Source organism: Pristiophorus japonicus, chromosome 30 (genome assembly GCF_044704955.1).
Source record: "Pristiophorus japonicus isolate sPriJap1 chromosome 30, sPriJap1.hap1, whole genome shotgun sequence".
Taxonomy (NCBI): Eukaryota; Metazoa; Chordata; class Chondrichthyes; family Pristiophoridae; genus Pristiophorus; species Pristiophorus japonicus.
The window spans coordinates 10,546,425-10,570,182 of NC_092006.1; the positions used below are offsets into that span (position 1 = coordinate 10,546,425).

General features: G+C 53.2%; 1 protein-coding gene across 2 annotated transcripts in view; it reads right to left on the reverse strand.

Moving 5' to 3' along the window:
• dcst2 (DC-STAMP domain containing 2) overlaps positions 1–23,758 on the reverse strand; it is a 70,592-nt gene that overhangs the window by 11,277 nt on the left and 35,557 nt on the right. For both annotated transcript variants that reach the window (XM_070868672.1, XM_070868673.1), the window contains exons 9-15: positions 17,020–17,184; positions 13,414–13,581; positions 4,966–5,066; positions 3,810–3,940; positions 2,774–2,901; positions 1,395–1,488; positions 1,019–1,294 (exon numbers count right to left, since the gene is read on the reverse strand). In XM_070868672.1, the coding sequence (XP_070724773.1) occupies positions 1,019–1,294; positions 1,395–1,488; positions 2,774–2,901; positions 3,810–3,940; positions 4,966–5,066; positions 13,414–13,581; positions 17,020–17,184 (1,063 nt within the window). The remainder of the gene's footprint in view (positions 1–1,018; positions 1,295–1,394; positions 1,489–2,773; positions 2,902–3,809; positions 3,941–4,965; positions 5,067–13,413; positions 13,582–17,019; positions 17,185–23,758) is intronic.

Consider the following 23,758-nt stretch of genomic DNA (forward strand, 5'->3'; position numbering starts at 1 on the left):
TGACAGAAACCAAAACTGCACACAGTACTCCAGGTGTGGCCTCACCAATACTCTGTATAACTGTAGCAAGACTTCCCTGCTTTTATACTCCATCCCCTTTGCAATAAAGGCCAAGATTCCATTGGCCTTCCTGATCACTTGCTGTACCTGCATACTAACCTTTTGTGTTTCATGCAGAAGTACCCCCAGGTCCCGCTGTACTGCGGCACTTTGCAATCTTTCTCCATTTAAATAATAACTTGCTCTTTTGATTTTTTTTTTCTGCCAAAGTGCATGACCTCACACTTTCCAACATTATACTCCATCTGCCAAATTTTTGTCCACTCACTTAGCCTGTCTATGTCCTTTTACAGATTTTATGTGTCCTTCTCACACATTGCTTTTCCTCCCATCTTTGTATCGTCAGCAAACTTGGCTACGTTACACTCAGTCCCTTCTTCCTTGTGGTTAATATAGATTGTAAATAGTTGGGGTCCCAGCACTGATCCCCACAGGCTTGTGGAGCTGTTGAGTTGGGAGTGGCTTAACCAGTCAGGCGCTGAGCAACTCGAAACCAAGCGCAGGCAGCGGAAGGAGCGTGTGGCAAACCAGTCCCACCCTCCCCTTCCCTCAACCACTGTCTGTCCCACAGAGACTGTAATTCCCGTATTGGACTGTTCAGCCACCTGAGAACTCGCTTTTAGAGTGGAAGCAAGTCTTCCTCGATGCCTATGATGATGATGACAAGACTCAATAAAACCCCAGCCAGTTGGGTTCGGGGATCCACGGTGGTTGTGAGCCTGATGGAGGAACTGGTAACGTGTTGCTAAGAATTCAGAAGCAAAGAACCCCTGAAGCAAATACACTACCACCTAACTCTTTGACCAAGCTTTTGGTCGCCTGCAATCATTTCTTCTTATGTGGCTCGGTGTCAAATTTGTGTCTGCTGTGAAGGGGGCGTTACAGGCACTATATAAATGCAAGTTCTCGCGCTGTTTCTATGATCCCATTAGCCGCGACCACTCCCTTGTTGCGGTACCTTTGAGAGCCGTAGCGCTGGGTGTCTCCAGACTCCAGGTCACTGGGGGGTCTCTCCCGCTGGGGCACCTCGCCCCGCTTCATTCGCCTGAACAGGGCCTTCAGCGCCTTGCCCCGCTCCTCCGTGATGTTCAGGTTCTCGTACAGCGCGGCCCTGATCTTCTCCTTCAGCAGCCTCTGCAGCCTCTTCCGCTCCTGCTTGGCCTTGTCCTGTCGGGTCTTCATGCTCTCCATGGCGCTGATCCACAGCTTGACCTTGCCCGAGTCACTGGAATCCCTGTTGGGGGGAGGGAGTGTGGGGAAAGAATCACAACATCAGCCACAATGAACCTCGAGGCCACACCTGGAGTGACTATTGACGGCGGTAGAGCACTTACACCTCCTCGTCGATGTCTCCCTGATACGCCAGCGGACCCATGCAGATGGAGCAGATGTTCTTCATGTTTTGGTAGCAGTCAGTGCAGTAGAAACCTGATGGGAACAAGCACAGGCGTGAAGGGACGGCCCGTCTCCGGGGACTGAGCGACGGAGCCCATTGGACGGGTACGGGCTCCGCGGAGAGAGTCGGGCACGGATCGGTGAAGGGCCGCTCAGCACGGACTCCTGCGGATGAGGACCTCGCGAGCGGGTAGGGCAGGGGAGTGTGTCCAGGGATGTTACATGTCACGTACGCATGTGGAGCGCCAACTGTGGCTGAATGGGCAGCACCCTCGCCTCTGAGTCAGAAGGTTGTGGGTTCAGGTCCCACTCCAGGGGCTTGAGCGAATACATTCTCCGTACGGTGCTGAGGGAGCGCCGCACTGTCGGAGAGGCAGTACTGAGGGAGCGCCGCACTGTCGGAGGGGCAGTACTGAGGGAGCGCCGCACTGTCGGAGGGGCAGTACTGAGGGAGCACCGCACTGCGCTGTTGGAGAGGCAGTACTGAGGGAGCGCCGCACTGTCGGAGGGGCAGTACTGAGGGAGCGCCGCACTGTCGGAGGGGCAGTACTGAGGGAGCGCCGCACTGTCGGAGAGGCAGTACTGAGGGAGCGCCGCTCTGTCGGAGGGGCAGTACTGAGGGAGCACCGCACTGTCGGAGGGGCAGTACTGAGGGAGTGCTGCACTGTCGGAGGGGCAGTACTGATGGAGTGTCGCATTGTTGGAGGGGCAGTACTGAGGGAGCGCCGCACTGTCGGAGGGGCGGTACTGAGGGAGCCCCGCACTGTTGGAGGTGCCGCTTTTTAGATGAGACATTAAACCGAGGCCCCGTCTGCCCTCAGGTGGACACTATTTCGAAGAGCAGGAGAGGTATCCCTGCTGACCTGGGGCCAATATTTATCCCGCAATTAACATCACTAAAAAAAGACTAATGGCAAGATTACCCAGAATGATACCCGGGGGCTACAAGGGGTTAAGTCCCGAGGACAGGTCGCTTGTGTTCCCTCGAGTGTAGACGATTGAGGGGCGATCTGATCGAGGTGTTTAAGATGATTAAAGAATTTGATAAGGTAGATAGGGTTATGGGGAGTGGGCAGGGAAGTGGAGCTGGGTCCATGATCGGATCAAATGGCCGACTCCTGCTCCTATTTCTTATGTTCTTATGAAGGTGCTCCCACAGTACTGTTGGGGAGGGAGTTCCAGGATTTTGACCCAGCGACGATGAAGGAACGGCCGATATATTTCCAAGTCGGGATGGTGTGTGACTCGGAGGGGAACGTGGAGGTGGTGGTGTTCCTATGCGCCCGCTGCCCTCGTCCTTCGAGGCGGCAGAGGTTACCTTTACACCCTGGAGTGATACAGGGGACAAAGAACTGATATCTCTCGCCTTCTGCTGTCCGACCGCAAGCCATGCAATAGTCCTGATAGGTTCCGGTTAGCGCAGCTATCCAGGCAAACACCTTGTACCTGCAAATGAGAATACACCGGTGACCAATCGTCATGGGGTGGGGCGGGGGGGGGTGTTTAAGACAACACGCAGAATTGAGGATGGCACGTTGAGGGAACATTGAGGACACCTGTAGCTTAGGAAAGTTCCAACGCAGACAGGAGGGGAAAAGGAAGGAGTGAAGGAAGGAAGGAAGGAAGATTTGCATTTATATAGCGCCTTTCACGACCACCAATGGAGTACTTCTGGAGTGCGCTCACTGTTGTCGTGTGGGAGACGCCAATTTGCGCACAGCAAGCTCCCACACACAGCAATGTGATAAAGACCCAGATCATCTGTTTTAGTGATTGAGGGATAAATATTGGGCCCCAGGACTCTCCCTGCGGACAGAGATGTTGGAGAAGGTGCAACAAAGATTTACAAGGATGATACCAGAACTGAGCGGTTACAGCCATCAGGAAAGGCTGACAAGGCCGGGGCACTTTTCTGTAGAAGAGAGAAGGCTGAGGAGATGACTCGATAGAGGCCGTTGAAATTATGAAAGGGTTTTCGAGAGCATAGATGTCGAGAAGATGTTTGCACTTGGGGGAGGGGGAGGGAGGAGACCAGAACTGGGGGGGGGCCATCAGTATAAGACAGTCACTGATAAACCCATTGGGGGAATTCAGGAGAAACTTCTTTACCCAGAGAGCGGTGAGAATGTGGAACTCGCTGCCACAGGAGGGGTCGAGGCGAATAGTATCGAGGCATTTAAGGGGAAGCTGGATAAACACATGAGGGGGAGAGGAATAGAAGGAGATGGGGATTGGGGGTGGGAGGGGGGTGGGACGGGGCTGGTGTGCAGCATAAACACCAGCACGGAGCGGTGGGACCACATGGCCTCTTTCTGTGTAAATACTGTGTAATTGCCGAGAGCAGTGAGCCTTACCTTGCTGCCAGGACAAGTAAGATGCTTGTGTGACCTGCGTCGGTGGAGTTTTTCTGCACTGCTCTAAACAGGGCGTTGACCAGTGACGTACGTTTGGAGTGGATTTGGTTGTACAGGTAACAGATCCGTTGCTGGTGGTAACACAACAAGAGGTTCAGGAGTGAAGTTACTGTGGCCTTCTGTCCCCCCGACCTCCTCCTCCGATCACTGCTCAGAAACCTTCATGGCCCAGTGGGCAGCTCTCTCTCTCTCTCTCTCTCTCTCTCGCCTCTGAGTCAGACGTTTGTGGGCTCAAGTCCCACTCCAGAGACTTGAGCAGATAAATCTAGGCAGACAAATCCCAGTGCCAGTACCGAGGGAGCGCAGCACTGTCGGAGGGGCAGTACTGAGGGAGCGCCGCACTGTCGGAGGGGCGGTACTGAGGGAGTGCCGCACTGTCGGAGGGGCAGTACTGAGGGAGCGCCGCACTATCGGAGGGGCAGTACTGAGGGAGCGCCGCACTGTCGGAGGGGCAGTACTGAGGGAGCGCCGCACTGTCGGAGGGGCAGTACTGAGGGAACGCCGCACTGTCGGAGGGGCAGTACTGAGGGAGTGCCGCACTGTCGGAGGGGCGGTACTGAGGGAGCCGCACTGTCGGAGGGGCAGTACTGAGGGAGCGCCCCACTGTCGGAGGGGCAGTACTGAGGGAGCGCCGTACTGTCGGAGGGACAGTACTGAGGGAGCCGGACTGTCGGAGGGGCAGTACTGAGGGAGCCGCACTGTCGGAGGGGCAGTACTGAGGGAGCGCCGTACTGTCGGAGGGGCAGTACTGAGGGAGCCGCACTGTCGGAGGGGCAGTACTGAGGGAGCGCCGTACTGTCGGAGGGACAGTCTTTCGGATGAGACTTTAAACTGTGGCCTCGTCTGCTCTCTCGGGTGTATTTCCCTACACTGCAACAGAAACCCTTTGTTCTTTCTTTCATTCTTTCGTTCTCCCTTTTTCTCTCTCTCTTTCTTTCCTTCTTTCTTTCGTCCTTTTCTCTCTCTCTCTCTCTATCTTTCTGTTTCTCTCTTTCTCTCCTACTATCTTTCTCTTTTTCTTTCTGTGTCTCTCTCTCTTACTTTCCCCCTGCCCTCAGGTAGCAACGCTGTGTGTGAGCACCTCCGCCTGACTTACCCGCTCCCTCGATGGATAGTAAACCGAGCAGACGTATCTCCTTAATCTCGATATGTAACTGCCAAATAACACGATGAAACACATGACTCCGTATAAAACTCCTGCAGGAAACAAACAAACAAAGACTGCAGCAACAGTTTGGGGGGGCTTTTAAGTCACACAATCTTAATTAACTAGTGGGGTGCCGCAGGGATCAGTGCTGGGACCCCAACTATTTACAATCTATATTAACGACTTGGAAGAAGGGACCGAGTGTAACGTAGCCAAGTTTGCTGACGATACAAAGATGGGAGGAAAAGCAATGTGTGAGGAGGACACACACAATCTGCAAAAGGATATAGACAGGCTCAGTGAGTGGGCAAAAATTTGGCAGATGGAGTACAATGTTGGAAAGTGTGAGGTCATGCACTTTGGCAGAAAAAAAATCAAAGTTATTATTTAAACGGAGAAAGGTTGCAAAATGCTGCAGTACAGCAGGACCTGGGGGTACTTGTGCATGAAACACAAAAGGATAGTATGCAGGTACAGCAAGTGATCAGGAAGGCCAATGGAATCTTGGCCTTTATTGCAAAGGGGATGGAGTATAAAAGCAGGGAAGTCTTGCTACAGTTATACAGGGTATTGGTGAGGCCACACCTGGAGTACTGCGTGCAGTTTTGGTTTCCATATTTACGAAAGGATATACTTGCTTTGGAGGCTGTTCAGAGAAGGTTCACTCGGTTGATTCTGGAGATGAGGGGATTGACTTATGAGGAAAGGTTGAGGAGGTTGGGCCTCTACTCATTAGAATTCAGAAGACTGAGAGGTGATCTTATCGAAAGGTATACGATTATGAGGGGGCTTGACAAGGTGGATGCAGAGAGGATGTTTCCACTGATGGGGGAGACTAGAACTAGAGGGCATGATCTTAGAATAAGGGGCCGCCCATTTAAAACTGAGATGAGGAGAAATTTCTTCTCTCAGAGGGTTGTAAATCTGTGGAATTCGCTGCCTCAGAGAGCTGTGGAAGCTGGGACATTGAATAAATTTAAGTCAGAGATCGACAGTTTCTTAAATGATAAAGGGATAAGGGGGCGGGCAGGGAAGTGGAGCTGAGTCCATGATCGGATCAGCCATGATCATATTAAATGGCGGAGCAGGCTCGAGGGGCAGAATGGCCGACTCCTGCTCCTATTTCCTATGTTCTTGTGTTCTTATGATAGAATGTCCCTTTATTCTCTGGGTGAGAGGTGATCTCATTGAAACACACACAATTCTTACAGGGCTTGACAGGGTAGATGCAGGGAGGATGTTTCCCCCCGGGCTGGGGAGTCTAGAACCAGGGGGTCACACAGTCTCAGGATAAGGGGTCGGCCATTTAGGACGGAGATGAGGAGGAATTTCTTCACTCAGAGGGTGGCGAATCTTTGGGATTCTCTGCCCCAGAGGGATGTGGAGGCTCAGTCGTTGAGTATATTCAAGGCTGAGATCGGTCGATTTTTGGAGTCGAGGGGAACCAAGGGATCGGGCGGGAAAGTGGAGTTGAGGTCGAAGATCAGCTGTGATCTTATTGAAAGGCGGAGCAGGCTCGAGGGGCCGAATGGCCGACTCCTGCTCCTATTTCTTATGTTCATATGATCTGTGCAATGACTCCTCTGCCTCTCAGTGAAGCGGTGCCCATAGTATACAGAAGATTAGTGCCCTCTGAAAAATCTCAAACTTATGGAGACTTGCGGCGGGGGGGGGGGGGTGGGGGGGGGAATCCAGGTACACAGATCATTAAAATGTCACCAACAGGTACAGTAACGTTTCAAGGCGCTTCACTCCTGTACTGTGTGATATAAATTTGACACCGAGCCGCATAAGTAGAAATTGGGGCCAGTGACCAGAAGCTTGGTCAAAGAGGTCGGTTTTAAGGAGCGTCTTAAAGGAGGAGAGAGAGGCGGAGAGGTTTAGGGAGGGAGTTCCAGAGCTTGGGGCCCAGGCAGCTGAAGGCACGGCCACCGATGGTGGAGCGATTATAATCAGGGATGGTCAGGGGGGCAGAATTAGAGGAGTGCAGAGATCTCGGGGGGTTGTGGGGCTGGAGGGGGTTACAGAGATAGGGAGGGGTATAGGGGCTGGAGGGGGTTAAAGAGATAGGGAGGGGGTGTAGGGCTGGAGGAGGTTACAGAGATAGGGAGGGGTGTCGGGCTGGAGGAGGTTACAGGGATAGGGAGGGGGTGTAGGGGCTGGAGGGGGTTACAGAGATAGGGAGGGTGTAGGGGCTGGAGGGGGTTAAGGAGATAGGGAGGGGTGTAGGGCTGGAGGAGGTTACAGAGATAGGGAGGAGTGTAGGGCTGGAGGAGGTTACAGGGATAGGGAGGGTGTAGGGGCTGGAGGAGGTTACAGAAATAGGGAGGGGTGTAGGGCTGGAGGAGGTTACAGAGATAGGGAGGGTGTAGGAGCTGAAGGAGGTTACAGAGATAGGGAGGGGTGTAGGGGCTGGAGGAGGTTACAGAGATAGGGAGGGGGTGTAGGGCTGGAGGAGGTTACAGAGATGGGGAGGGGTGTGGGGCTGGAGGTGGTTCCACAGATAGGGAGGGGTGTAGGGGCTGGGGGCCATTTCAGAGATAGGGAGGGGTGTAGAGGCTGGAGGAGGTTACAGAGATAGGGACGGGTGTAGGGGCTGGAGGAGGTTACAGAGATAGGGAGGGGTGTAGGGGCTGGAGGAGGTTACAGAGATAGGGAGGGGTATAGGGGCTGGAGGAGGTTACAGAGATAGGGAGGGTGTAGGGGCTGGAAAATGTTACAGCGATGGGGAAGGGTGTAGGGGCTAGAGAAGGTTACAGAGATGGGGAAGGGTGTAGGGGCTGGAGGAGGTTACAGAGATAGTGTCATGTTTGTAACCTTCACATAACTGTAACCTTTATGTAACAACACTGTACACTGCATACACCTGAGTAATGCACACCTTGACCACAGGGGGTGAACTTGTGGGAGACACTCCTCACCTGGTCATCCAGGTATATAAAGGGAGGTCCCACGCAGGGTAATCACTTCTTGGTCCTGGGAATAAAGGTTCAGGTCACACAGTGACCTTGTCTGCAGTACATGCCTCATGTGATTCTATAGCCAGGTATAAGGACACTACATTTGGCGACGAGAAACGGGAATCAACGACCCACGGGGATGGCCACCGGTAGCACTGTGTTGGTGAGGACTGGGACGATTTTGTTGAGAGGCTCCAGCAGAGCTTTGTCACGAAGGACTGGCTGGGAGTGGAAGCGGCTGGCAAGCGGAGGGCGCATCTACTGACCAGCTGTGGATCCAAGACGTATGCGCTGATGAAAGGCCTGCTCACACCCGAGAAGCCGGCGGACAAGTCCTTTGAAGAGCTCAGCACTCTGATCGGTCAGCGCCTCAAACCGGCGAGCAGTATCCACATGGCCCGGCACCGGTTCTATACACACCGGCGTCGGGAGGGACAAAGCATATCGGACTTGGTTGCGAACCTTCGGCGTTTGGCCAGCCTCTGTAAGTTCACAGACGCCTGCAGGGAGGAGATGTTAAGGGATTTCTTCATTGAGGGCATTGGTCATGCCGGCATTTTCAGGAAGCTTATTGAGACCAAGGACTTGACTTTGGAAAGGGCAATGTTGATTGCTCAGACCTTCATGGCAGGGGAAGAGGAGACCAAGATAATTTACGCGCGCAGCCCTGGTTCCAACGTGGCGATGGAGCAGGGAGTTAACATTGTAAACGAGATTCAGAACCCCGCAGGCAGGCAAGGGCAATTCGACACTGTCCAGGCAGCAACAGGCTCTAGGGTGGGCCAGCAACAGAGACAATGGCAGGGGGATCGGCAATTCACGCCATCCCAAGGGTCAATGCGTCCCGGGATGGGACCATTGACACTCAGCAACAGAGTGCTCAGGAGTAATCAAAGAGACAATCAGAGAGGAATGCCTACAAACAGTTCCTTTGTTCACAACAATCTCAGCTCATGCTGGAGGTGCGGTGGCAGACATACTGCGAAAACCTGTAAGTTTCAACAATTTATCTGTAGAAACAGTAACTTCAGTGGACATCTGGCCAGAATGTGCAGAAAGCCCGTAGCGAGGCTAATTTACGAGGCAGAGGAACCAGACGAGGGGTCTGCAAGGCAGGGTGATGCTTGGGGCCAAGCTATGGATGCTGAAGTCCAGAGGGTCCATGTGGCAGACGTCCACAGCTCGTATACCAAAACGCCACCTATGATGATGAAAGTTCTATTAAATGGCACCTCGGTACGCATGGAGCTGGACACAGGGGCCAGCCAGTCACTTATGAGTGCCCAACAATTTGAAAAACTATGGCCACACAAAGTTAACAGGCCCAAACTGGAACGCATTGACACGCAGTTACGGACGTACACCAGAGAGATCATCCCAGTACTAGGCAGTGCAAACTTGGTGGTCACACACAATGGATCGGAGAACCAGCTGCCACTCTGGATTGTCCCGGGGAATGGTCCCGCGCTCTTGGGGAGGAGCTGGCTAGCCGAGATGAATTGGAAATAGGGGGATGTGCACGCCATTTCATCTGTGGAGTGAAGTTCATGCTCACAGGTCCTACAGAAATTCGAGCCACTTTTTCAACCAGGTGTCGGGACTTTCAAGGGCACCAAAGTAGTGATACGCATCACCCCGGACGCCAGGCCAGTGCACCACAAAGCCAGAGCCGTGCCGTATGTGATGCCTGAGAGAATTGAGAGTGAGTTGGACAGGCTGCTAAGAGAGGGCATCATTTCGCCCGTTGAATTCAGTGACTGGGCAAGCCCCATTGTTCCTGTCCTTAAAGCGGATGGCTCAGTCAGGATCTGTGGCGACTACAAGGCCACTATCAACCGAGTGTCACTTCAGGACCAATACCCGCTTCCGAGAGCGGAGGATCTTTTTGCCAGGCTGGCAGGTGGCAAGCTGTTCACCAAGTTGGACCTCACTTCGGCCGACATGACCCAGGAACTGGCCGAATAATCCAAACTTCTGTCCACCATCACTACGCACAAGGGACTGTTTGTCTACAACAGGTGTCCGTTTGACATTGGCCGCTATCTTCCAGAGGAACATGGAAAGCTTGCTTAAATCCATCCCTGGAACAATCGTATTCCAAGATGACATCCTAATCACGGGTCGAGACACCGAGGAACACCTCCACAACCTGGAGGAGGTGCTACGCTGACTGGACCGAGTAGGCCTGCGACTAAAGAAGTCCAAGTGTGTGTTTTTGGCCCCAGAGGTCGAGTTTTTAGGGCAGGAGGGTTGCCGCAGACGGGATCCGGCCTACCGAATCCAAAACGGAGGCGATCCGTCGCGCGCCCAGGCCCGGCAACACATCGGAGTTGCGGTCATTTCTGGGACTGTTGAACTATTTCGGGAACTTTCTGCCGAACTTAAGCAAATTGTTGGAGCCGCTACACGTGCTCCTGCGTAAGGGTTGCAATTGGTTTTGGGGGGACTGTCAGGAACGGGCTTTCAATCGGGCGTGGAACCTGCTTTGTTCTAATAAGTTATTGACCTTGTACGACCCCTATAAAAAATTGGTTCTGACATGCGATGCATCATCCTATGGGGTTGGATGCATGTTGCAGCAGAGTAATGATGAGGGCCAACTCCAACCTGTGGCTTATGCCTCCAGGTCGCTCTCCCAAGCAGAACGTGGATATGGGATGGTTGAAAAGGAAGCACTCGCATGTGTCTATGGGGTGAAAAAGATGCACCGGTACCTTTTCGGCAGAAGGTCTGAGTTAGAAACGGACCACAAGCCGTTAACATCCCTGTTGTCCGACAGCAAGGCTGTCAATGCCAATGCGTCAGCTCGCATACAGCGATGGGCTCTCACGCTGGCTGCGTATGACTACACCATACGGCACCGGCCAGGCACCGAAAATTGCGCTGACGCGCTCAGCAGGCTTCCACTGGCCACCACTGAGGGGGCATCAGAGCAAAGCGCTGAGATGGTCATGGCCGTTGAGGCTTTTGACACCGCAGGCTCCCCCATCACAGCCCGCCAGATCAAAATCTGGACCAACAGAGATCCCCTCCTATCCCTGATAAAGAAATGTGTTCTGACTGGGGATTGGGCGCCCGCACACGGAGCATGCCCCGAGGAGGTCAGACCGTTTCACAGACGGATGGATGAGCTCTCCATCCAAGCCGACTGCCTACTATGGGGCAGCTGGGTAGTCATGCCCCAGAAGGGCAGGGAAGCATTCATCAGGGAACTCCACAGCGAGCATCCAGGCATCGTGTTAATGAAGGCCATTGCCCGGTCACATGTATGGTGGCCGGGAATTGACTCAAACGTGGAACACTGTGTTCGCAGGTGCACGACGTGTGCCCAGCTGGGCAATGCCCCCAGGGAGGCCCCACTCAGCCCGTGGCCCTGGCCTATCAGGCCATGGTCACGCATTCATGTAGACTACGCGGGCCCATTTATGGGAAAAATGTTCCTGATTGTTGTCGATGCATACGCGAAGTGGATCGAGTGTATCATATTGAATTCGTGCATGACATCCACCACTGTGGAGAGTCTGCGTCCAGTCTTTGCGACCCATGGCTTGCCGGACATCCTGGTCAGCGATAATGGCCCATGTTTCACTAGCTATGAATTTATGTCGGGTAATGGCATCAAACATGTCAGGACAGCACCGTTCAAGCCGGCTTCCAATGGCCAGGTGGAACATGCGGTCCAAATCATAAAACAAGGCATGCTTAGGATTCAAGGACCCTCCCTTCAGTACCGCCTATCGCACCTCCTGCTGGCTTATAGGTCCCGCCCGCATTCGCTCACGGGAGTCCCGCCCACGGAACTACTCATGAAACGCACGCTTAAAACGCGGCTGTTCCTCATTCATCCAGCCCTGGCAGACATTGTTGAGGGCAAGCGCCAGTCCCAAATCGAGTGCCATGATCGCAACTCAGTGGGAAGATGCATAGAAATCGATGATCCTGTATTCGTTCTCAATCACGCTTTGGGACCCAAGTGGCTTGAGGGTGCTGTAATTGGCAAAGAGGAGAATAGGGTCATAGTGGTCAGACTTAACAATGGGCAGATATGCCGCAAACATCTGTACCAAGTAAAGAAAAGGTTCAGCATGGACACTGAGGAACCTGAGGAAGATCATGAGATGTTACCCACACCACCGCCAGTGAACGAGCAACAAGGACATTCACCAGCATGCACAGTCCCTGTGGCCAGCCCGGACAGGCCGGAATCACCTCAGGCGACAGAGACGCATACCAAGGCCCAACCACCAGAGCCCCAACTGCGGCGCTCCATGAGAGAGCGTCGACCGCCTGAAAGACTCAATCTTTGACCCAAAGACGTTGGGGGAAGCTGATGTCATGTTTGTAACCTTCACATAACTGTAACCTTTATGTAACAACACTGTACACTGTATACACCTGAGAAATGCACACCTTGACCACAGGGGGTGAACTTGTGGGAGACACTCCTCACCTGGTCATCCAGGCATATAAAGGGAGGTCCCACGCAGGGTCAGCACTTCTTGGTCCTGGGAATAAAGGTTCAGGTCACGTAGTGACCTTGTCTGCAGTACGTGCCTCGTGTGATTCTATAGCAAGGTATAAGGACACTACAGATAGGGAAGGGTGTAGGGGCTGGTTACAGAGATAGGGAGGGGTGCAGCGGCTGGAGGAGGTTACAGAGATAGGGAGGGATGTAGGGGCTGGAGGGGGTTACAGAGATAGGGAGGGGTGTAGCGGCTGGAGGAGGTTACAGAGATAGGGAGGGATGTAGTGGCTGGAGGAGGTTACAGAGATAGGGAGGGGTGTAGGGGCTGGAGGAGGTTACAGAGATAGGGAGGGATGTAGGGGCTGGAGCAGGTTACAGAGATAGGGAGGGGTGTAGGGGCAGGAGGGGGTTACAGAGATAGGGAGGGGTGTAGGGGCTGGAGAAGGTTACAGAGATAGGGAGGGGTGTAGGGGCTGGAGGGGGTTACAGAGATAGGGAGGGGTGTAGGGGCTGGAGAAGGTTACAGAGATAGGGAGGGGTGTAGGGGCTGGAGGAGGTTACAGAGATAGGGAGGGATGTAGGGGCTGGAGGGGGTTACAGAGATAGGGAGGGGTGTAGCGGCTGGAGGAGGTTACAGAGATAGGGAGGGATGTAGTGGCTGGAGGAGGTTACAGAGATAGGGAGGGATGTAGGGCTGGGGGAGGTTACAGAGATAGGGAGGGGTGTAGCGGCTGGAGGAGGTTACAGAGATAGGGAAGGATGTAGTGGCTGGAGGAGGTTACAGAGATAGGGAGGGATGTAGGGTCTGGAAGGGGTTACAGAGATAGGGAGGGGGCGAGGGCCATGAAGGGGATTTGAAAACAAAGATGAGAATAAGGGCCAGTCTCGAGGGGCTGAATGGCCGCCCCTTTGCTTCTGTTTTTCAGCACATGTTAGATTTTCCGAGGACAGTTCTGTGTATAATCCTCTCACCGATTAGCGTGTAGATCCTGTAGTTTGGGGCTGATGCGATCAGAGCGCACTTCCTGGACACCACGGTGATATTTCCACCTTGCACGACATCGAAGGAGTCCACCACGCTGCGGTAAATGTCTGACGCGTATCCCGTTCCGTTGATGGATATTCCTAATATCACGGGGGCTGTGGATAGACATTATGGCACGTTGGCATGTTGGCCTTCATAACGAGGGGATTTGAGTATTGGAGCAGGGAGGTCTTACTGCAGTTGTTCAGGGCCTTGGTGAGGCCACACCTGGAATATTGGTCTCCTAATTTGAGGAAGGACATTCTTGCTATTGAGGGAGTGCAGCGAAGGTTCACCAGACTGATTCCCGGGATGGCAGGACTGACATATGAAGAAAGACTGGATCGACTGGGCCTGTATTCACTGGAATTTAGAAGAATGAGAGGGGATCTCATAGAAACATATAAAATTCTTACGGGACTGGACAGGTTAGATGCAGGAAGAATGTTCCCGATGTTGGGGAAGTCCAGAACCAGGGGTCACAGTCTAAGGATAAGGGACAAGCCATTTAGGACCGAGATGAGGAGAAACTTCTTCACTCAGAGAATTGTGAACCTGTGGAATTCTCTACCACAGAAAGTTGATGGGGCCAGTTCGTTAGATATATTCAAAAGGGAGTTAGATGTGGCCCTTACGGCTAAAAGGATCAAGGGGTATGGAGAGAAAGCAGGAATGGGGTACTGAAGTTGCATGATCAGCCATGATCATATTGAATGCTGGTGCAGGCTCGAAGGGCCCAATGGCCTACTCCTGCACCTATTTTCTATGTTTCTATGTTACTAATACAGATGTTGGGATTTCTGTGCTCGGAGCCAACACAACAACTTACATTTATATAGCACCTTTAACAGTCATGGCTCAGTGGGTAGTGTACTCTCTCTCTCGCCTCTGAGTTCGAAAGTTGTGGGTTCGAGCTGCACTCCAGGGACTTGAGCACAAAAATCTAGACTGTCACTCCCAGTGCAGTACTGAGGGAGCGGCGCACTGTCGGAGGGGCAGTACTGAGGGAGTGCCGCACTGTCGGAGGGGCAGTACTGAGGAAGCGCCGCACTGTCGGAGGGGCCGTACTGAGGGAGCGCCGCACTGTCGGAGGGGCAGTACTGAGGGAGCGCCACACTGTCGGAGGGGCAGTACTGAGGGAGCGCCATACTGTCGGAGGGGCAGTACTGAGGGAGCGCCACACTGTCGGAGGGGCAGTACTGAGGGAGCGCCGTACTGTCGGAGGTGCCATCTTTCAGATGAGACGTTAAATCAAGGCCCCGTCTGCCCTCTCGGGTGGATGTAAAAGATCCCGGGGCCACTATTGGAAGAAGAGCAGGGGGAGTTCTCCCCGGTGTCCTGGGGCCAATATTTATCCCTCAACCAACATCACTAAAACAGATGATCCGGGTCATTATCACATTGCTGTGTGTGGGAGCTTGCTGTGCACAGATTGGCTGCCGCGTTTCCCACAATACAACAGCGACCACACTCCAAAAGTACTTCATTGGCTGTAAAGCGCTTTGAGGCGTCCGGTGGTTGTGAATTGCTAATACTTTCTATCTTTCTTTAACGTAGTAAAATGTACCAAGGCACTTTTTACAGGGGCGATTATCAGACAAAGTCTGACACTGACCCATATAAGGAGATAGTAGGGACAGGTGACCAAAAGCTGGGTCAAAGAGGTCGGTTTTAAGGAGGAGAGAGAGGCGGAGAGGTTTAGGGAGGGAGTTCCAGAGCTTGGGGACCAGAGCTGAAGGCAATGGTGGAGTGATTATAATCGGGGGATGGGCACTTGAAGTGCCGTAACCTACAGGGCTACGGACCGAGAACGGGAAAGTGGGATTAGGCTGGGTGGCTCTTGGTCTGCCGGAGCGGACACGATGGGCCGAAATGGCCTCCTTCCGTGCTGTAAATTTCTACGATTCTATGAGATGCATTTCAGGGGAAGCTGGATAAACACATGAGGGAGAAAGGAATGGAGGGTTTTGCTGATGGAGTGAGGTGATGGAGGGGTGGGAGGGGGCTCGAGTGAAGCATAAACTCCGGCATGGAGCAGTGGGGTCCAATGGCCTATTTCTCTGTTGAAGGCTCCATGTAATCTTGATCTCGCGACACGTTAGCCGAGAGAGACCGGGATAATTGTGGTTGCAGCAAAGACAACTGTACAGAGTATTGGTGAGGCCACACCTGGAGTACTGCGTACAGTTTTGGTCTCCGTATTTAAGGAAGGAGATACTTGCATTGGAGGCAGTTCAGAGAAGGTTCACTCGGTTGATTCTGGAGATGAGGGGGTTGACTTATGAGGAAAGGTTGACTTATGAGGAAAGGTTGAGGAGGTTGGGCCTCTACTCATTGGAATTCAGAAGAATGAGAGGTGATCTTATCGAAACATGTAAGATAATGAGGGGGCTTGACAAGGTGGATGCAGAGAGGATGTTTCCACTGATGGGGGAGACTAGAACTAGGGGGCATGGTCTTAGAATAAGGGGCCGCCCATTTAAAACTGAGATGAGGAGGAATTTCTTCTCTCAGAGGGTTGTGGATCTGTGGAATTCTCTGCCCCAGAGAGCTGTGGAGGCTGGGACATTGAATATATTTAAGATGCAGATAGACAGATTTTTGAGCGATAAGGGAGTGAAGGGTTATGGGGAGCGGGCAGGGAAGTGGAGCTGAGTCTATGATCGGATCAGCCCATTATCATTGGCAGTCCCTCGGAATCGAGGAAGACTTGCTTCCACTCTGAACATGAGTCCTTAGGGGTGGCTGTACATCGAAACATAGAAACATAGAAAATAGGTGCAGGAGCAGGCCATTCGGCCCTTCGAGCCTGCACCAGCATTCAATATGATCATGGCTGATCATGCAACTTCAGTACCCCATTCCTGCTTTCTCTCCAAACCCCTTGATCCCTTTAGCCGTAAGGGCCACATCTAACTCCCTTTTGAATATATCCAACGAACTGGCCTCAACAACTTTCTGTGGCAGAGAATTCCACAGGTTCATAATTCTCTGAGTGAAGAAGTTTCTCATAGAAACATAGAAACATAGAAAATAGGTGCAGGAGTAGGCCTTTCGGCCCTTCGAGCCTGCACCGCCATTCAATGAGTTCATGGCTGAACATGCAACTTCAGTACCCCATTCCTGCTTTCTCGCCATACCCCTTGATCCCCCTAGTAGTAAGGACCACATCTAACTCCTTTTTGAATATATTTAGTGAATTGGCCTCAACAACTTTCTGTGGTAGAGAATTCCACAGGTTCACCACTCTCTGGGTGAAGAAGTTTCTCCTCATTTCGGTCCTAAATGGCTTACCCCTTATCCTTAGACTGTGACCCCTGGTTCTGGACTTCCCCAACATCGGGAACATGGTAGAGGGTGGGAGTTGATTAGTGGGGGAGCTCCCCTAGGGACCTGTCTCCCCCATCGGCCATTCTTGCATCAGACATGATTGTATTGAATGGCGGAGCAGGCTCGAGGGGCCGAATGGCCGACTCCTGCTCCTGTTTCTTATGTTTCTTGTGTCGCATTGCGAGGCTGGTGCGGAACTCGCGCGGGCCGATGGATTGACTCACAGCGTGCGATGATTTCCACCTGCATGTGATAACTGACCATATCCATCACCCAGTAAATAGTGTAATCCAGGAATATGATCACCAGCACAGCAATGCCCTGTCGCAGGATTTTGGCGAAACCGATAACGTACTTTTTCTTCTCTGAGATGGTAAGGTAGAGCGAGCCTGTGAGAATAAAGAAGATAGGTCAAGCACACGCCCGATATCCCTTCCATGACAGCAACACCTTGCATTTCTATAGCGCCTTTCACGACTGCCAGACGCCCCCAAAGTGCTCCGCAGCCAATGAAGTATTGTTTGAAGTGTGGTCTCTGTTGTAATGTCAGAAACGCCAATTTGTGCACAGCAAGCTCCCACACACAAATGTGATAATGACCCAGATCGGCTGTGTTTTTTTAACATGAGGTTGTTTGAGGGATAAATATTGGCCCCAGGACACCGGGGAGAACTCCCCCTGCTCTTCTTCCAATAATGGCCCCGGGATCTTTTACATCCATTCGAGGGGGCAGACGGGGCCTCGGTTTAATGTTTCATCTGCAAGACTGCCCCTCCGACAGTGCGGCACTCCCTCAGCACTACTCCTCCGACAGTGCGGTGCTCCCTCAGCACTACTCCTCCGACAGTGCGGTGCTCCCTCAGTACTGCCCCTCTGACAGTGCGGCGCTCCCTCAGTACTGCCCCTCCGACAGCGCAGTACGGCGCTCCTTCAGCACTGCCCCTCTGACAGTGCGGCGCTCCCTCAGTACCGCCCCTCCGACAGTGCGGCGCTCCCTCAGTACCACCCCTCCGACAGTGCGGCGCTCCCTCAGCACTGCCCCTCCGACAGTGCGGCACTCCCTCAGCATTGCCCCTCCGACAGTGCGGCGCTCCCTCAGTACCGCCCCTCCGACAGTGCGGCGCTCTCTCAGCACCGCCCCTCCGACAGTGCGGCGCTCCCTCAGCACTGCCCCTCCGACAGTGCGGCGCTCCCTCAGTACCGCACTGGGAGTGTCGGCCTGGATAATGGGCTGAAGTCACTGGAGTGGGACTCGAACTCACGACCTTCTGACTCAGCGGCGAGAGAGAGGGAGCTGCCCACTGAGCCACAGCTGACCAAATAGATGGGAAAAAGTTAGTACAGAGACCAGGACGCCAGATTGAAAATCGAGGATAGTTTGGAAAGATGAGGAACGAGCTCGGTAAGATGAGGTTGAAAGAAAAATTGGCACATGGGTCTATAAGTCTATAAAGCGCCTTTAACACAGTGAAACGTCCCAAGGTGCTTGATAGAGCGGATACAGAGAGAATGTTTCCACTTGTGGGGGAGACCAGAACTCAGGGCCATCGATATCAGACAGTCACTGATAAACCCAATGGGGGAATTCAGGAGAAACTTCTTTACCCAGAGAGCGGTGAGAATGTGGAACTCGCTGCCACAGGGAGGGGTTGAGGCGAATAGTATCAAGGCATTTAAGGGGAGGCTGGACAAGCGTATGGGGGAGAAGGGAATAGAGGGTTATGCTGATAGATTTAGACGAGGAAAGACGGGAGGAGGCTCAAGTGGAGCATAAACGCCGGCACCGACTGGTTGGGTCGAACGGCCCGTTTCTGTGCCGTATAACCGATGTAATCCTATGTATGTAGCTCCTCCTGGCCTATGTAACCAGTGACTTTGCAAAGTGTAAGTCAAGCCAGTCTGACTTCGACTCCAGACAGAACAGAGCTCACTTGGAACAGATGTGGGCTCATCCTCACGGGTTCAGACCTTCTCCCACCCACTGAAGAAATTCTTGACCCAACCGCCCAAGTTCCTGGTCTGCTCTCTCCCCCGCTCAAGTTTTCGACATTCTCCCCCCGCCCACGTGTCTGACCTCCTCCCCGCCAACATCCCCCCCCCCCGCCCCAGTTCCTGATCTCCTCCCCTCACCCAAGTTCCTGATCTCCCCTCGCCCAAGTTCCTGATCTCCTTCCCCCCTGCCCACGTTCCTGATCTCCTGCCCTCACCCAAGTTCCTGATCTCCTCCCCCCCTGCCCAAGTTCCTGATCTCCTTCCCCCCCTGCCCAAGTTCCTGATCTCCTCCCCCCCCCTGCCCACGTTCCTGATCTCCTCCCCTCACCCAAGTTCCTGATCTCCTCCCCTCGCCCAAGTTCCTGATCTCCTTCCCCCCCTGCCCAAGTTCCTGATCTCCTCCCCCCCCCTGCCCACGTTCCTGATCTCCTCCCCTCACCCAAGTTCCTAATCTCCTCCCCTCGCCCAAGTTCCTGATCTCCTTCCCCCCCTGCCCAAGTTCCTGATCTCCTCCCCCCCCCTGCCCACGTTCCTGATCTCCTCCCCTCACCCAAGTTCCTGATCTCCTCCCCTCACCCAAGTTCCTGATCTCCTCCCCTCGCCCAAGTTCCTGATCTCCTCCCCCCCCTGCCCACGTTCCTGATCTCCTCCCCTCTGCCCAAGTTCCTGATCTCCTCCCCCCCTGCCCACGTTCCTGATCTCCTCCCCCCTGCCCAAGTTCCTGATCACCTCGCCCCCCTGCCCACGTTCCTGATCTCCTCCCCCCCTGCCCAAGTTCCTGATCTCCTCCCCCTGCCCAAGTTCCTGATCTCCTCCCCCCCTGCCCACGTTCCTGATCTCCTCCCCTCTGCCCAAGTTCCTGATCACATCGCCCCCCTGCCCAAGTTCCTGATCTCCTCCCCTCTGCCCAAGTTCCTGATCACCTCGCCCCCCTGCCCACGTTCCTGATCTCCTCCCCTCTGCCCAAGTTCCTGATCTCCTCCCCCCCTGCCCAAGTTCCTGATCTCCTCCCCATGCCCAAGTTGCTGATCTCCTCGCCCCCTGTCCAAGTTACTGATCTCCTCCCCCCCGGCAAGTTCCTGATCACATCGGCCCCTGCCCAAGTTCCTGATCTCCTCCCCCGCCACAAGTTCCTGATCTCCTCGCCCCCTGCCCAAGTTCCTGATCTCCTCCCCTCTGCCCAAGTTCCTGATCTCCTCCCCCCCCGCAAGTTCCTGATCTCCTCGCCCCCTGCCCAAGTTCCTGATCTCCTCCCCCTGCCCAAGTTCCTGATCTCATCGCCCCCTGCCCAAGTTCCTGATCTCCTCGCCCCACCCAAGTTCCTGATCTCCTCCCCCTGCCCAAGTTCCTGATTTCCTCGCCCCTGTCCAAGTTCCTGATCTCCTCCCCCCCCGCAAGTTCCTGATCTCCTCGCCCCCTGCCCAAGTTCCTGATCTCCTCCCCCCCTGCCCAAGTTCCTGATCTCCTCGCCCCACCCAAGTTCCTGATCTCCTCCCCCTCTGCCCAAGTTCCTGATCTCCTCGCCCCACCCAAGTTCCTGATCTCCTCCCCCTGCCCAAGTTCCTGATCTCCTCCCCCCTGCCCAAGTTCCTGATCTCCTCGCCCCACCCAAGTTCCTGATCTCCTCCCCCCCTGCCCAAGTTCCTGATCTCCTCGCCCCACCCAAGTTCCTGATCTCCTCCCCCTGCCCAAGTTCCTGATCTCCTCCCCCCCTGCCCAAGTTCCTGATCTCCTCGCCCCACCCAAGTTCCTGATCTCCTCCCCCTGCCCAAGTTCCTGATCTCCTCCCCCCCTGCCCAAGTTCCTGATCTCCTCGCCCCACCCAAGTTCCTGATCTCCTCCCCCTGCCCAAGTTCCTGATCTCCTCGCCCCTGTCCAAGTTCCTGATCTCCTCCCCCTGCCCAAATTCCTGATCTCCTCCTCCCCTGCCCAAGTTCCTGATCTCCTCCTCCCCTCTGCCCAAGTTCCTGATCTCCTCCCCCTCTGCCCAAGTTCCTGATCTCCTCGCCTCTGCCCAAGTTCCTGATCTCCTCCCCCTGCCCAAATTCCTGATCTCCTCCTCCCCTGCCCAAGTTCCTGATCTCCTCCTCCCCTCTGCCCAAGTTCCTGATCTCCTCCCCCTGCCCAAGTTCCTGATCTCCTCGCCCCTGTCCAAGTTCCTGATCTCCTCCCCCTGCCCAAATTCCTGATCTCCTCCTCCCCTGCCCAAGTTCCTGATCTCCTCCTCCCCCCTGCCCAAGTTCCTGATCTCCTCGCCTCTGCCCAAGTTCCTGATCTCCTCCCCCTCTGCCCAAGTTCCTGATCTCCTCCCCCCTGCCCAAGTTCCTGATCTCCTCCCCCTCTGCCCAAGTTCCTGATCTCCTCGCCCTCTGCCCAAGTTCCTGATCTCCTCCCCCTCTGCCCACGTTCCTGATCTCCTCGCCCCCGCCCAAGTTCCTGATCTCCTCCCCACCCCACTCTCCACCCCCCCACCCAAGTTTCTGACATTCCCCCCCCCCACCGCCCACTTGCCTGCGCAGAAAGGGACAGGGTCGACTGCACGCATGCACAGAAGGACGTTAATAATGTTCATTCAGATAATCACTCCGGCAAATCACGGTTGGATCCCAAGGGAAATGGCGGACTCGGTGGCGTTGACCTTAGAAAGTCCTTTGCAAAGGGGATGGAGTATAAAAACAGGGAAGTCTTGCTACAGTTATACAGGGTATTGGTGAGGCCACACCTGGAGTACTGCATGCAGTTTTGGTTTCTATATTTATGAAAGGATATACTTGCTTTGGAGGCAGTTCAGAGAAGGTTCACTCGGTTGATTCCGGGGATGAGGGGGTTGACTTATGAGGAAAGGTTGAGGAGGTTGGGCCTCTACTCATTGGAATTCAGAAGAATGAAAGGTGATCTTATCGAAACGTATAAGATTATGAGGGGGCTTGACAAGGTGGATGCAGAGAGGATGTTTCCACTGATGGGGGAGACTAGAACTAGGGGGCATGATCTTAGAATAAGGGGCCGCCCATTTAAAACTGAGATGAGGAGAAATTTCTTCTCTCAGAGGGTTGTAATTCTGTGGAATTTGCTGCCTCAGAGAGCTGTGGAAGCCGGGACATTGAATAAATTTAAGACAGAGATAGACAGTTTCTTAACCGATAAGGGGATAAGTTAGTTTGCAGGTGCAGCAGGTAATCAGGAAGGCCAATGGAATGTTGGCCTTCATTGCGAGAGGGATGGAGTACAAAAGCAGGGAGGTCCTTCTGCAACTGTACAGGGTATTGGTGAGGCCGCACCTGGAGTACTGCGTGCAGTTTTGGTCACCTTACTTAAGGAAGGATATACTAGCTTTGGAGGGGGTACAGAGACGATTCACGAGGCTGATTCCGGAGATGAGGGGGTTAACTTATGATGATAGATTGAGTAGACTGGGTCTTTACTCGTTGGAGTTCAGAAGGATGAGGGGTGATCTTATAGAAACATTTAAAATCATGAAAGGGGTAGACAAGATAGAGGCAGAGAGGTTGTTTCCACTGGTCGGGGAGACTAGAACTAGGGGGCACAGCCTCAAAATACGGGGGAGCCAATTTAAAACCGAGTTGAGAAGGAATTTCTTCTCCCAGAGGGTTGTGAATCTGTGGAATTCTCTGCCCAAGGAAGCAGTTGAGGCTAGCTCATTGAATGTTTTCAAGTCACAGATAGATAGATTTTTAACCAATAAGGGAATTAAGGGTTACGGGTAGAGGGCGGGTAAGTGGAGCTGAGTCCACGGCCAGATCAGCCATGATCTTGTTGAATGGCGGAGCAGGCTCGAGGGGCTAGATGGCCTACTCCTGTTCCTAATTCTTATGTTCTTATGATAAGGGGGTCGGGCAGGGAAGTGGAGCTGAGTCCATGATCAGATCAGCCATGATCATATTGAATGGCGGAGCAGGCTCGAGGGGCCGAATGGCCGACTCCTGCTCCTATTTCTTATGTTCTTAAATGATATTTCAGGGTCCTGTTGAGCGGGATGGGCGGAGGGTGTTAAGTCTTGGATAAAGAGTCAGACTAGATACTGCAAGCTCAAAGTAAGGTGTGACCGTAGTCCCTTATTACAGATCACAGAGTGCCTCTCCAGCCTGAGGCCTCCTTATATACAGGTGCTCCCAAGGGATTGTGGGATCCCTTGGGACTCCAGTGGATAAGCCCTCTGGTGGTTAGACATGGTAATTACAGGTTTACATATATAACAGAGGGTGCCGAAGAGGATTGGGGAGCTACAGATTAAGATCCATTTTGAGAACGGGAGACGGAACCGGGCCATGAAATGACAGGGTAATCCGGTTAAAGGGAATGTTCGGGAGCCTTTAATTAAAACCAAAATAATTAAAGAGCTGCACGGAGAGGGAAATAAATACAGGGCGGCTGATAAAAATAAGAGGGAATACGAGGAAGTAAGGACTGAGACCAAGAAATGGATAAGGAAAGCAAGCATGAGGAGAGAATCTTCCAAAAAAAAAACAAGTTTTAAAAAGAGCAGTATCGTATTCTCCAAATAGTTTAAAAGTGAATTGTTAAGTTTGTGATGGGATCTTTGGGAGGAGAGGACAGTGAGTTAGAACATGGGCAAATGATAATCGGTGGGGATGCTTAACAAGCACTGCACCTCCGTGTTTGCAAAAGATTTGGGGACATTCAGGAAATCGAGGGATACGGGGATCGGGCGGGAAAGTGGAGTTGAGGTCGATGATCAGCCAGGATCGTATTAAATGGCGGAGCAGGCTCAAGGGGCCAAATGGCCGACTCCTGCTCCTATTTCTTATGTTCTTATGTTCATCTAAGGTCACTGTAAGACCCAGTTTCAAAAAAACCAAAGAAATGACAGGGCAGTTGGTTTAACGTGATTGGTGGAGAGAATTTTGGAATCTTTAATTAAAGATGAATTGACTAAATATCTAAATGAAGGGAAAATAATGAGAAACAGCCAACACAGATTTCGGAAAG